This window comes from Nematostella vectensis, chromosome 9, assembly GCF_932526225.1.
Source record: "Nematostella vectensis chromosome 9, jaNemVect1.1, whole genome shotgun sequence".
In the NCBI taxonomy this organism is placed as follows: domain Eukaryota; kingdom Metazoa; phylum Cnidaria; class Anthozoa; order Actiniaria; family Edwardsiidae; genus Nematostella; species Nematostella vectensis.
The window spans coordinates 11453440-11466622 of record NC_064042.1 but is presented as its reverse complement, the minus strand read 5'-3'; the positions used below and the strand labels follow the sequence as shown (position 1 = coordinate 11466622).

At 37.7% G+C, this 13183-nt stretch overlaps 3 protein-coding genes across 4 annotated transcripts; 1 reads left to right on the top strand and 2 right to left on the bottom strand.

The window, feature by feature from the left end:
- Positions 1 to 455: 455 nt before the first annotated feature.
- On the bottom strand, positions 456 to 1611 carry LOC5507821 (profilin-2). The gene is made up of 2 exons (XM_001628369.3): positions 1411 to 1611; positions 456 to 965 (listed from the first exon to the last, which is right to left on the bottom strand). Exons 1-2 carry the CDS (start codon positions 1519 to 1521, stop codon positions 693 to 695), a joined length of 384 nt encoding a protein of 127 aa, XP_001628419.1. The 5' UTR covers positions 1522 to 1611; the 3' UTR covers positions 456 to 692.
- Positions 1612 to 1690: 79 nt separating this feature from the next.
- LOC5507820 (general transcription factor IIF subunit 2) lies at positions 1691 to 6557 on the top strand. 2 transcript variants are annotated; one of them, XM_032376534.2, is made up of 9 exons: positions 1691 to 1846; positions 2024 to 2100; positions 2215 to 2233; positions 2705 to 2834; positions 3314 to 3337; positions 3718 to 3802; positions 4769 to 4868; positions 5480 to 5623; positions 5972 to 6557. In XM_032376534.2, the coding sequence occupies exons 1-9, from the start codon at positions 1799 to 1801 to the stop codon at positions 6098 to 6100; spliced, it is 756 nt and encodes a 251-aa protein (XP_032232425.1). In that variant the 5' UTR covers positions 1691 to 1798; the 3' UTR covers positions 6101 to 6557. The 2 variants fall into 2 exon arrangements, with proteins under 2 accessions (XP_032232425.1, XP_032232426.1); XM_032376535.2 differs by lacking the exons at positions 1691 to 1846; positions 2024 to 2100 and having other exon boundaries at positions 2212 to 2348.
- A 1030-nt stretch (positions 6558 to 7587) lies between these two features.
- Positions 7588 to 10929, bottom strand: LOC5507819 (spliceosome-associated protein CWC15 homolog). Its single transcript, XM_001628368.3, has 6 exons — positions 10233 to 10929; positions 9621 to 9839; positions 9470 to 9551; positions 8893 to 8993; positions 8442 to 8493; positions 7588 to 8141 (listed from the first exon to the last, which is right to left on the bottom strand). Exons 1-6 carry the CDS (start codon positions 10361 to 10363, stop codon positions 8070 to 8072), a joined length of 657 nt encoding a protein of 218 aa, XP_001628418.1. The 5' UTR covers positions 10364 to 10929; the 3' UTR covers positions 7588 to 8069.
- Between the last annotated feature and the right edge of the window lie 2254 nt (positions 10930 to 13183).

Genomic DNA, 13183 nt, shown 5'->3' with positions numbered 1-13183 from the left:
GTTCTTCTTAGAATGCCCATGTCAGGGGTTTGCAGCGGAAAGTCATTAATGAAGTTTAAGTAAGAAGTAGATAAAACATTCATGTAGGGGATCCACCTTCCAATGTTTTAGAATTTATCTTTTAATTCGATGACAAACTTATTACCTAAAATTTACTGTATCAACAACTTCTACTGTGTATTTTGCCCGGGCCATTTTCTGGCCCATGTGATAAAAACAATGTGCTATACTATCTATTTAGGGTCATTTCAAAGAATAGAAATGATCAGGTTGTTGATGGATTAAGCCCTCCCCTTGTCAAACAACTAGATCCACTCTTCGGAGAGTTTTAGGGTAGGGGAGGCTGGGTTTGGGTGTTTTTAGTATGGTTCACTGTTCCTGTATAAATACAACCTGGGAAATTGTGTTTTTTTCTTCTTCTGAGTATTGGGATTGGACAGAAAATACAAAAATCCTGGACCGGTCAAGTATTTATTTTTTTCTTATCAAACACATCAAGCTTACATTTGAGATCAGTTGGTGAAAATCAAAATCAGGACTAATATCTAAGAATCCTTATTGTACATTAAAAAATCTTGTGAAGGACAGTTTATCACATCTTCTGATCTTACATCACAACTTCACCTTACAAAAAAAACTTTTCCTATCTAAACCTGGTTCTTGCAGCTCTTGAAAGCTTCCATGCTAAATGTTCAATAACCACTTTCTTTGAGGTACTGGGCAAGTTGTTCTACGACGTTATTGCAGTTCCCTGCGCCCCCAGCACTCTCCTCGTACCCCCCTATCACCAGGGCTTGCTTGGTCAGGCACACGCAGAAACCGCCCTTGTCCTTCAGTTTCAGGTAACAGATCTTGGATTCTTGGTCGTTTCGCAGCATCATGTACTTGGCACCGCCGATGGTTTTTGCAGATACACTACCGTCTTTTAGACTTTTGAGTAGTTCCATCGCCTCTTGCTGAGAAACCTGAAAACATGCGGGAAATTCTAGATTTTGCAAAGCGCACGAGTACTAAATGGGAGACAACAATTTCTTTAAATTTGACGCCTGATGTAATAATCTTTTTTTTTTATATTCTTTATACACATCTGCATGGTACTCAAAGTAAAAAACAAAACTTTTTAATTCTATCGAATTCAGTTCTGCGCTTCTTGAAACCTGTTCGTTCAACTTGAATTTGAAGAAATCTTCAAACCTTTCTTCTAACACAAAAATGAATGGAGAGAACGGTGAAAATGTGTCTTATTTATTATTTATCATCACCTGCATTACCCCTTTCAGAAAAAAAAGCGTTTAAATTTAGAAAAAGGTTTAGCATTCTAGTTTTATAGATATCACTCTCTTTTTCTAGTTGTTTTGATAGGGAAGCCATAACTTGAGATATGGTGGAAAAAATCCCTTATTTACTTACCGAAAAACCGCTGCTTGTAGCCCAGCAAGAACCATCAAGGCCGTGGATTGCAGCCCTCTGCACTTTTCCGGTTCCAACCATGTTGTTATCGACGTAAGCTTGCCAAGACATTCTTGTTAAATGCAGATCTGTTTTTCAGTCAACTTTTGTCAAAGCCTTTTTTTTTTTGCACGTTTCTTCATCCAAAACGCGGCGGGACGAGCTTTCCGTGACGTCAAACAAACTCTCAATGCTGATTGGCCAATGTGATGATATTCAGGATACCTATGTTGTCTTACCGTGAAGGCCTCGGTCCCTAAGGTAAACTCCGCCATATTGGAATTGATTTGTTTGGTTTTTCACTAAGAACTGATCTACTATCAGAAAGAGGTCAGTTTATACTATATATATGGAGCTAGACTGCAATGGAGCTGGGAGAGATGTGTGGCTTGTGAAGGTATGCTTTTTTAAATGGAAATGTGTGTTGATTTGTTCTATTATTGTCAGTTTCTTGAAAATGTGTGTGGACTCGGTGGACGGAATGAATGGAAGTAAAAAGCCGTGCTTAGATTGATAAAGTTACCGGGTGAAAATCAGGTAGTTTTAAAGCCTTGATTCATTGTGATAAACCTAGGTCCCCAAGTATCTATCTAATCTGTGGATGGAGAAGGCCGATCCTTCTGGTATCGTTGGGACCCTAAAAATCAACAAGTAAGATATGCTTGAATTTTACATTTTTTTGATACACAATTATTTAACCTTGAGTAATAATTGATTAACTTACACTTTCATTTATTTATGTAGCTATGTTTTGTTTGTTTTCAGGAATCCTCAAAAGAATGAGGTACTGTATGTTTTTCCCCCAACTACTGGATTCTTGAAGTTTGCTTTCTACTTGCAAAAGAAAACTAAAAGGAAACTGAATCATGAAAGAAGCAGGCGTTAGAGCATTTGCATATGTGCGTAAACCAGCATTAATGAGATGCAAATAAGGAGGAGAGAAAAGGGATCCATTCTCTCTTTCTTTTCTTCTTGCTTGTCCCCCTCCCCCTCCACTTGCGACTCTTTCACACTAATTCATGCTGGCGCATTCTAGCTATGAAGTGGAAATGTAAGAGATCAAGTAGGAAAGAAAGAAAAAATTGTTTTCATTTTTGCTTCTTTCTGTTCTCTTCTTGTATCTCCTCTGTTCTGATTTGCACTCGCACTGCAAGTATCTTACACCTCAGCTTTATTTTTCCTTGCACCATTAAATGTAAAGTCCTTGAGCATATTTGTATTGGGATTGATAAACCCTTGAATATCTTGATTCCAGATCATATACAGACTTGCCGAGCCTATAGCTGTTGGTGAAGACTCAAGCGAAGCAAAGGTCCCTCGAGACTTTAAGCTGTTGATGTCAAAAGTAGAGCAACCACTTGTCGTGTTATCAGAAGGTCCTTCAGGTACATCAACATAATCTGTTAACAGTGTACGAAGTATGTTTACAGTCTCTCAAAATACTGGGGTACATAAGCTTACTTGATTTTATTTAATATCTTTCTACTTTGGAAAAAAGATTTCACAGCTCGTGTATTTGATAATATAATATATGTTTATTGAAGTATACACAATTTCATAACTTTTCTTTTAAGGGTCAACATGCAGATTAAGTTTTTGTTCAATGCAGATCTGTTGTTGTGCTAATGACGATGGTGATGTTGGTAACGACCAGTGTTAATTTTTCTCTGTTAGTGATGATTTTGCAGATGATGATGTTGACGATAAGTTACTCATGATGATGATGATGTTAGAGATGATGTTGTAGATTATTTACTGTGATGATGATGATGCTAATAGTGATAATTAGTGATAATTACAATTACATTCATATTGATATGTATATAATCCATTGTCCTCTGAATGCTTTCATTGCCTTTTCCAGGTGCTGAAGATGAAGAAATGACAGGTAAATCATGCAACAGCAGTGAATCACAGTGTGATGGGATTAATAAGTCATATGATGGCTATCTATTGAACTAGTATAATAGAAAAAGAGCTTAAATTTTTGTAGCAAAGTAAATATGAGTTAAAATGTTTAGCCCTAACCATAACTTATCTGTTTTTCCTATTTTCCCTAGCAGTAACCTCAGTATAATCTGCTCTAATTCCCATTTGTTGAAATACCCTTTATTATTATTTTTTTTTATTATTACATCCACAAAAATATCCAAAAGGGGAGTTGGAGATTCTTAAAAAAAAAAATCCTCCCCGGGGGCAAGGAATGTGGGCTCAGCATTGCACTGTTTTATGGCTCTAATAAGTTCTTTAATTATTATTATACCTCAGAGAAACTTGCAGTTGAAGGAAGGGTTGTTCAGAGAGCGGATTGTCGACCTTTGAATCCAAGTAATGACTATTTTCTTCATAAAAGGTGATGATTATAAGATCCCCTCATAAATTATGTTAAATAAATGATCTTTATGGAGCATCTTGGAGGACCATGAGTTAATGGATTGCGTGCTTTACTGCACGGATATCCCATAATGTTCAAAGTCACAACCTTACAGTACAGGTCTAGAGTAACATAACCTCCACTCGCGAGTGTTGAGTCCTCATTAGCACTCTCACCACTCAAAAATCGTGACTCACTTTTAATGAGGCAATCGAGAAGTAGCCACTTGCCACTCGCAGAAACCGTACCCCTCACACTTTTAGCGAATGCGAAGGTTTAAGAATTATCACTCAAATACAGGGATCTTTAAAGAAACAAGACATTTCTTCATTCTTTTCTTCGTAGACGAAATATTTAATACATTGACGCTTTTCAAAAAATGTTCGTAGGAAATATTGATTCACTTTTAAAAAAAACATCTTGAAATAATATCTCAAACAGTTTGTGGCTGATCAGAAGCAAAACAAAGGTTATGACAACTCAAACATGCGAGATCAGATGAAGAAACAACGAGGACGGTTCGTTTCATTCTCGTATGCGAAATGACCTGTGAAATGAATGTGTGACACTCTCTATAAATTGAAGTTGTTTTTCTAATGTTCGTGAGATAGCGAAAAAATATTGTTCGATGTTTCCGAGTTTTCTTCACTAACCATGCACGCAGTCCCAAATATTTTCAAGTCATTGCTTTAGTGAACAACGAAATAAATCACTCACACTCTCAAGCTTATGAATATTCGGTGAGTCGATACTCTCGAGCCACTCTCAAGTAGAATATGCACGAGTCTCGAGTACTCGCAAGTGGAGGTTATGTTACTCTAGACCTGTACTGTAGCAATATTGACTTATCATGTGTATACCTTGCATTAATAATACTGGTCTTAGACTCTTTAAAAGTGTATGTGACATATTATATTCATCTAGAGCAAGTTTTTTTTGTTGCAGAAAATCAATACAGGTGGCCAGTAAGCCGGCAAGACAGGCTCAGCAGCTGAAAAAGATTGTTACCAATGCCTACAAGCCAGTATCTGACCATAAGATGAATGTAAGTATACAGCTATACACAACAGACACTACACATGCTATAGCAGAGCTGTCCATCCAGCTTGGACATAAATCTTGTAAAAATTGGGTGAAATACAGTAAATATGTGAAAAAACTCAAGAGAGCCGATGCGGGTGAATACAGAGAATGTGTGAACATTCTCACAAAAATAAGGCTTGTGATGAGGTCCAAAATCTTGTGACACCTGCCTAATGCGGTTGAGTTGACAGATATGTTATAGTGCCACAGTAGTGGTGTCTGACCATAGGATGAATCTAAGAATTCTTTCTAAGCATAGATTCATCCTATGGTCAGACACCTAGTGGTGTTTGACCATACAATTAAGCTTTTATAGGCAATGCACATTGCTATACTAAAATACTGTACATATGCTGTATTAGTGGTTACTAGTAGTGTCTGGCCATAAGAGGTATGTACGCCTATATCAGCTTTACACAAACGGTTTCCCATGTAGTATATTTGTCGTAATCAAATGCTAAACTTTTTATCCTGTGCTTCATTTGACAGCTAAAAAATTAATTGCCTTCTGGCTTTAAACCCTAACTTAATTAATGAAATACAACTAGCTTATACGTGTCTATGCTGTTTCAGATTGAGTACAAGAAGAAGAAGAAGGACGAAGGGAAGAGGGCTCGGGCCACAGAAGAAGACGTTAAAGCGTCTCTCTTCAGTGCATTTGAACAGCACCAGTATTATAATCTTAAGGACTTGGTCCACAAAACTCAGCAACCAATTGTAAGTAGAGACCTTGTATATCTCAGGCTTGTAAATTGGATTTTGAGTGGGAGGGGGAGAGGGTCACTTGGCAAGATCATTTTGTCTAGTTTGCAGTGGTGACTAATTTTCTTTCATTTGAATGGATATTCCAGACTAGTGAGAAGTTGTTTTTCTGCCCCCCCCCCCTCCTCTGGCAAAAGGCCTGTTTAATTTCTCTGTCAGCCTCTATTTTGCCTCTGCCCTAGTAAATGAGTGAAAAAAGCATGCAAACCATAGGAAAATATATTGTTAATTTACTATACATTTCTGTACATTATTTGCCTCCCACTATTGCATGCAAATTCTGTCTCTTTTTACCTATTTCAGGTTTACCTCAAAAGTATTCTTAAAGAAATTGCACAATACAACACCAAAAATCCACACAAAAACATGTGGGAGCTGAAACCAGAGTATAGACATTATGGCAAGAATACAGAGGATAAAGACAGCAGCTGATAATGCCCCAGCTTTTGACATCAACACAGACTATAAAAGTTAGAACACATCCATCAATTCTTTGTGTTCTAGAGGCCCAAGGGTTCAAGGGGAATAAATGCAATGAAATAATCATTTTAACCCCCTCTAATTGTCATTTACTTGAAACCTCCACTTGTTAAAAAGATAGCTCCACCCAAAAGTCCATCTCAATATATATGCAAGTGTGCACACATGTGCACATTTGAAGTCTGACCAGTAATACCCTGACACACAGCAATTATATTTTTTCCATTTTCCACCTAAATTCTGGCATAATTTTGGGCTGAACGAGTTGCTGTTCATAAATTAACATCTATTTTTACCAATGTATGGAAACATGTTGTATTTATTACGCATATTCTATTTTTCAGTCAATCCATGTTCAATTAACACTTTTGTACATACAATATATTAAAAAAGAAATGTTCTTCACTGCTATAGCCCACCCATATTAAGGCCATCACCCATATTAAGGCCATGGTTGATAAAGACACAACCATTTTTTTCGCCCTGCAAACTTGGGAATGGATTTTTAATGCTAAAATCACTGATTATAGCCTACAGGGTATCATTGCTACTTCGTATAGTCTGTATCCTGACAGGAAATCAGTTCATGAGGCACAACATAATTAAAGTGATTCTCGATTTTCACTAGAAAACAAAAGCAAAACAAGTGAGACTCAGTCAAACACAGGCAAAAAAACAAGCAGTTGCATTATATGATTGTTTTATTGTAGCTTTGCATACAAAAAACTGCAGATCTACATAATAATACCAATTACTGTTAGTTTGTGCAAGGACACTGCAGCAGTCGAGAGACACCATGGCAACAGGTTAATATGGAGAGAAATGCAAGGCTGAAATACAAAGAATTGGCCTAAAAAACTACCATTATGGACTCCCACTTTTACTGTATGGACACTAAATTAAGCTCCCAAGTATGATGACAGTGGCAGACTCAGGAGTCCAGTAAAGGGGAGGAATATTTCCACAGGTAGCCCAGGCACTGTCAATGAGTAATTTGAACCGACCGGCTCATTGACCGTTAATAGAGAGAACATAAGGAGTTGCTAGTATTCTTTCATAAAAAAGAAATAAATTCACTACATCTTGATGTAGTAGTGGTCTATTATTTACTGTTTAAGTGATTTAGAGCGCATTTGGGGCCGCTTTAGCGCTGTTAGGTGAAATTTAGAATTCCCTCTATCACTCCAACTAAAGAGGGAATAGCATTTTAGAATGGATTTTTATGGAAGAATACTTGCATAAAGTAACAAGTTCTCTCTATTAAGGGTCAATGAGCCAGTCAGTTCAAAATACTCATTAAAAGAGCCTGGGCTACCTGTGATATTTCTAGGATTTCAAAACTTCATATAGTTGCACAAAATCTCTGCCTGCTTACCGATATGGATAAGAGTGCTGGCAACTCAAAATGCTGATACATACAAATGGCAACAATAACACAGTACAGTATGTTCTTTCTTTATTAAATATTGTTACAGCATCTTTACAACAAATGAGAGACAAAATAAGACTAGAAAGCTACCGCTTGCAGGAATAAGCATTTCATAACTAGTCAATCATACACTTGTCAAACCTTGAAATTTTAGTTTTGAGATCTTTTTTTCCAAAATGAGATTAGGTTTTTCAAAAACCTTTGCCTTTTGTTTTTTGTCTGATGTTTTTAGTCCAAAAACTGGAGATACAATGCAAAATCATGAGTTTTGGAGCTTTGAAGAACAATTTAGAGACTCCCACCTTGTGCAGGATAGTTGAAAGCTATCCTATTCTGATGTAGCTGACATCAGACAAGGTGCATTCTATCATGCATCAAATAAAGAGGTTCGAAAGTTTTGCATTTCACTGCATTTCATTAAGGGCAATCACTTTATCATGGGTTTGCCCAAACCTGTTATGTACAAATACAAAGTTTGTATGGTACATTTTTTTATTTTATGTATTTTTCCATGAATTTTCTGTGGAAATCTGATCGGATCATGTCGTTGATGAAGTGTTGGCCCTAGAGAATAAAAGACAATGTAAATGAATGGAGACATTTAAGATAAAGACACTCATGAGATATGATATTAGTGAGTAATAGTATTATAGTCATTTATATTGAGACAACCCTTACAAAAATAGTATTTTATTAAATGTTCTTATAATACTGTATTTAGTGTCTTCCATTGATGAAACTACTGCAGGCTTGTGATCTGAGAAATTATGAAATTTTGGTGAGCCCATACCGCCAGTATTTTACATCCTGGTGGAACAATATGGAAATATAGAAGAAGGGTTATTCCATCGGATTACAATGTACCTTTTCATCTTCGCCTTTTGCACAGTTCTTGAATACAACATCATCATCCCACCTACAAAAAAAAGACAATAAAAATCTTAAGTAATCATTAATGCAAGAAGGAACCAAGGTCCCATTGTTCTGTGGCAAAAAGCTTTCCCCACATAGGTTCTTTTTATACAAAACATACTGGTAAGAAAATGTAGAATATAGTTATGTTTTGAGGAAAATGTGCTCCCTAATATATCTTATTTTCTGTTTTGAACCAATTAGATGGTGCAGGGACAATAGTTTTTTCTCTTCTAATTTTAACAAGGTTCCCCACATCAACTTTCTCTAAAAAGCCCTAACAATAAATATTAAAAACAGGTAAAATCTTGTTTTAAGTGTAACTTATGCTTGAATAATGTGTCTCGGCCAATCAAATTTTTTTTACATTAGAACCTTGTTGCTTAAATCATTAGTAGTTTACCTTCTCTTGACCTTGAAGTTACTCTGTGGGTTTAGTAATGGGTTCCCAGACATGATGTTCTCCATCCTTACTTTCTCTTCCTCCTCTTTTTTTTGTTTTTCCTGAAATGAAATCAGGATTAACACCAGTAGCCTGGGGAGGAGGTGAAAGGTACTGAAGGCGCACTCGAATAAAAGAATGTGGAAGCTAGAAATTCCCAAAGAGAAAACAGTCTGCTTAAAGGCCATCCAAACTTGTGTGTCACAGTAATAGGAATGAACAGAGCCAGCCACACATTCTTCAATTAAGAAATAGCCAATTAGAGATATCCAGTCCTAAAAGGGTTCTGATTCATTATTTTATCATTATTTTTATTTATTTATTTTCTTTTATTCTTTACTTTTTTTATGAGGGGGGGGGGGATTCAATGATTTACCTCTAACCTCTCTGGTTATTATCCGAACTCAAAGATTGACTGAGGTTGGGTAATCCCAAAAACTAGCACATACACGTATAGCTTGACACACTTGTTTGAAAATCAAATAGTCAAATCCCACCCTTAACTTAAAAGATATAAATAGAGATATTAAGGACAAACCTTTCTAAGTTCTTCCTGAGCACGCTCTTTCTTGATTCTCTGAAGCTCCGCAAGAAGTTCAGCTGTGTCGTCCTCATCATCACTGAAAATGCAAAGAGATTTTCCATTAAATCACTCAAACTTTTTTATACATTCTCATTTGCACTTGTACCTGGCGTCAGAATCATCATCTTCATCATCATCATCAACTGGGTCATCTGCATCTAGATTGCTGGCTGCTTGTTCAAGTCTTGGTCGCTTGGGTAGCTCCACTAGGCCCCTCCCTGACTTTTCCTTGGCACGTTCCCGGGCAGCTTGGTGCTCTCGCTCTTCAAGCTCCTTGCGAAGGTCACGGCTGCGAATTTCTTCGGTGGTGTCTTGGCCTGTTTGTCTGAGGAGAAAATCAAAGTCAGCAATTAAAAAAAGAATGATTGGGTTTTCAGTGGGCCATCCAAGAGTATTACTTACTGTAAATCATAGAAAGTACACACTTATTTCTATGGTATTACAATATTCACACATTCAATTTGCTTTAAAGGGGTAAAATTCTCAAACCACCCAAATATGGAACTGCCATAGGGTGGCTATCAAATAACAAGCAAGAAAGAAATGTCTTTGCTTTCTGTCTGTGTTTGAGTTTGTAGCTTGTAGATTCGTATATCGATCTCTATCTACTGTACTTGTGTCTGATTGTAGCTTGTGTATTCAAATAGCCATCTCTATCTATCTGTGTTTGATTTTGTAGCTTCTGTATTCATATAAGACCATCTCTATATAAAGTTACCTGTGTTTGAGTTTGTTGTGAGAGGGAAGATCGCGACTCGAGTACTGTTTAGAAAGCGCTGACAAATCCCCCTCTCCCTTGCCTCTTCCTCCCCTCGCCGTGTCCCATGTAGGTCTGGCGGCGGTAGTCATTCCTCGAGGAGTTAGACTGCTTCAGTATTCTCAAGATATACAAAAATAACCAGCGATCTACCGATAAATGTTTGAGATCTTTCGTTCGGTCGGTTTTGTCAATATGGCGTCTTCTTGTGCGCGCGCATGTAAGATCTGCCTCCTGCCGCTGACAACAAAAAGAGACATACAGTGTACGGTATCTGACCATCTCGCGTTGTCACAGAAAACGCATGGCCGGAGAGTCACCACAGGCTTCCCACACGCATCAGTGAAGGATTTCAAAGATGGGCACGAATCTGAGAGATGTATGACGTATGAGTTGGGTTGTAAATATATCCGTTTGTGGTTTTTCTTTCCTGGAAGCTCGATTTTACGAGGGATATATATCAAGTTTGTTGTTCATTTTTGAATACGCAATTTTCTTGATTTTTAAGGACGGACACCGGTGGTACAGGATGGGAGGGAGGGGGAGCGAGCGACGCCTGCCTAAAAACGCCTACGAGGGAGGCTAGATGGGAGAGGGATTGATGGAACTACTTCCTAATGGCTTATCCAGGTAATCCGCTCAAATACCAGCGATTAATAATTTTTAGTTGCTCAAATATTAAGTTTTTTTTCGCATAGACAGCGTAGCCCCACACTTAGGGAAGAAAAGACACCACATTACATACATTTACGTCCCAATTAAATTTATTTCATGAATTATAGCATGAAGATGTGACTCAAAGACAATTATTTGCGTGAATCCGTATGTCCTATCGTTCACTTACGCAGTTAGGAAGCCTGTGGTGTCATATTGGGAATGTGGGACGGAACCTAACACGGTCACTCAATAACTGTCGAATGCTTGATGAAACCGTTCGGATTATAGAAAAAAATACAACATTATTTTTAGCAACCGCAAAGATCTAAACATTAATAAAGACCCAAAGACCAAATAAAAGAAGTGAATGAAACACATAAATATATAAAATTGCAAATTAAGTAGAAATAATAAAAAGTTTAAAAGATACTATTTACCAAGTAAAATCTATGTATTATTAATCCCTACCTTCAATATGGAAATGCCGTATGGTCAAAATTGCCCAAATACTGAACGGCGTCTATTCATTTTGCAAACTGTCGTTTTGTGTATGACTAAAGGTTTGATTGGTCTCATTTAGACGTGGGTAGGTGGGGCTATACTAGGTTAGTATAAAGCGCCGCCCAGAATAAGACTGTAAGACTACAGCAGATCAGTTATCAGTGAAGAAGCAGGAAAAGAAACAAAAGAAAGAAACTAAAATAAGCCATCCAAAAGGAAAGGTAAGTCGGAATGAGTATTAATCCTCATGGTTCTGCTGGAACATTTTCCTAGCTTGTAGGTTTCTCCTAGATACTTTGCGTTGTTTTGCCTAGAAACAAAAACCAAAACACAATATGTAGAAAAATTGCGGGCATATAAAACGTTCGCGAGAAAATGCGTCAATCTCTGGTAGCAGGAAGTGTGAACAGGGAGGGGGGTTCTTTACCATTTAACAGACCATTTTTTCTTAGAAGGGTGATATTTCTAGCTTCCAGTAGTACTCCGTTTTTTTATTTATTTTTATTTGAGCGGAGCTTTCAGTCAAGTGAGGTAGTACTTTCGACCCCCTTCCCCCTTTTCCTGGCTGGGGGAATGTTCAACCAATTCCCAAAACGCCAACGTACCTATTAGCTATACTTCCCCAAGGACAACATTAGCTACTATATCATTCGGGCTTCGCTACTCATAGCCTCCCAATTTGCAGGAGTTTTGAGGCAGGTCGCTCACTCCCTGAAAAAAACCTGCGAGGAAGGCTACGCTACTCAAGACAGAGACCTTGGATTTCGAATTCGGTTCATGTAAGCTTGTGTTTTATTTCCAGAGGTGTCATTCCAGGCTCTCTAAATTGGGAACTGAAAATCCCCCGTGCCCTCGATAAGAAAATTCGTCTCTCTCCGCATTATCAACCTGTGTGTTGTAACAAAAAGACCATATGTTCCCTAGTTGTAACCGAATAGAGTAGTCCGTATCTACATATGGAGAGTTGCATATAAGGCGCTTAAAGACTTTTCAACAACTCATTATACAAAAGCAGCATTTGATTTTTTTTTGCAATGCTAAACCTTTTTCCCGTTTATGAGCTTCGGCAGACGTGACCATGGCGGTCATTAGAAATAAAAAAATTAAAGCAGACCCTTGTCTTACAATACGGCTGGCGGTCGTCTGTTCACGATGTTCGATCTGTTTGCTCAAACCGTATTTTGTTCTCGTGACACTGCCAGTTGAAGAAATCCTTTATATGTTATTTGATCATTTGGCCAAAATTCATCTGTATATCTCAAATAGTCTGTCGCATTTTAAAATCAAAACATGTTTATCGTCCTCATAAGATCAAAATAGGGAGTATGTTGCCCTTCCTATTTATTATTATTTTTATTTATTTTTCCCTTGGTTTATCAAAGATTCTTACGATTCATAAAGGAAATTTCCGCGATTTTCCGATCGTCGGTTGAAATTGGTTATGGTCAACAGCAATTCTTGCCCCTAAGAGAGCACACTGGGTGGTGCGTTTGAAGAAATTTCCACCCCCGGGGGGGGGGGGGGGGGGACTCTCCAGAAAAGTAGACGGGGGCGCTCGACCTTTCTTTTAGGGTATAACATTCTTACCAACTGCTATCTCTTAGGGGGTGTTTTAGGATTTTCCGATTCTGCTATCTTTTAGAGTGTCTCACAATAAATGGTGGCCCAATCGCTCGAAACGTATTTTACAATAAACCAGTCAACTGATCGGCTTTACTGTCGGTAACATAGAATACAGGATCCGTTAGCCAATT

Bases quoted from the DNA above. Each gene is read 5' to 3' on its own strand.
- LOC5507821 (XM_001628369.3), bottom strand. From the start codon at position 1,521: ATGTCTTGGCAAGCTTACGTCGATAACAACATGGTTGGAACCGGAAAA. The intron at 966-1,410 runs GTAAGTAAATAA...GCATGTTTTCAG, and splicing joins CTACAAGCAGCGGTTTTTCG to GTTTCTCAGCAAGAGGCGAT.
- LOC5507820 (XM_032376534.2), top strand. From the start codon at position 1,799: ATGGAGCTAGACTGCAATGGAGCTGGGAGAGATGTGTGGCTTGTGAAG. The intron at 3,803-4,768 runs GTGATGATTATA...TTTTTGTTGCAG, and splicing joins GACTATTTTCTTCATAAAAG to AAAATCAATACAGGTGGCCA. The intron at 5,624-5,971 runs GTAAGTAGAGAC...TACCTATTTCAG, and splicing joins ACAAAACTCAGCAACCAATT to GTTTACCTCAAAAGTATTCT.
- LOC5507819 (XM_001628368.3), bottom strand. From the start codon at position 10,363: ATGACTACCGCCGCCAGACCTACATGGGACACGGCGAGGGGAGGAAGA. The intron at 9,840-10,232 runs GTAACTTTATAT...TTTTCTCCTCAG, and splicing joins CACAACAAACTCAAACACAG to ACAAACAGGCCAAGACACCA. The intron at 8,494-8,892 runs GTAAACTACTAA...TTTTTTTTGTAG, and splicing joins AACTTCAAGGTCAAGAGAAG to GTGGGATGATGATGTTGTAT.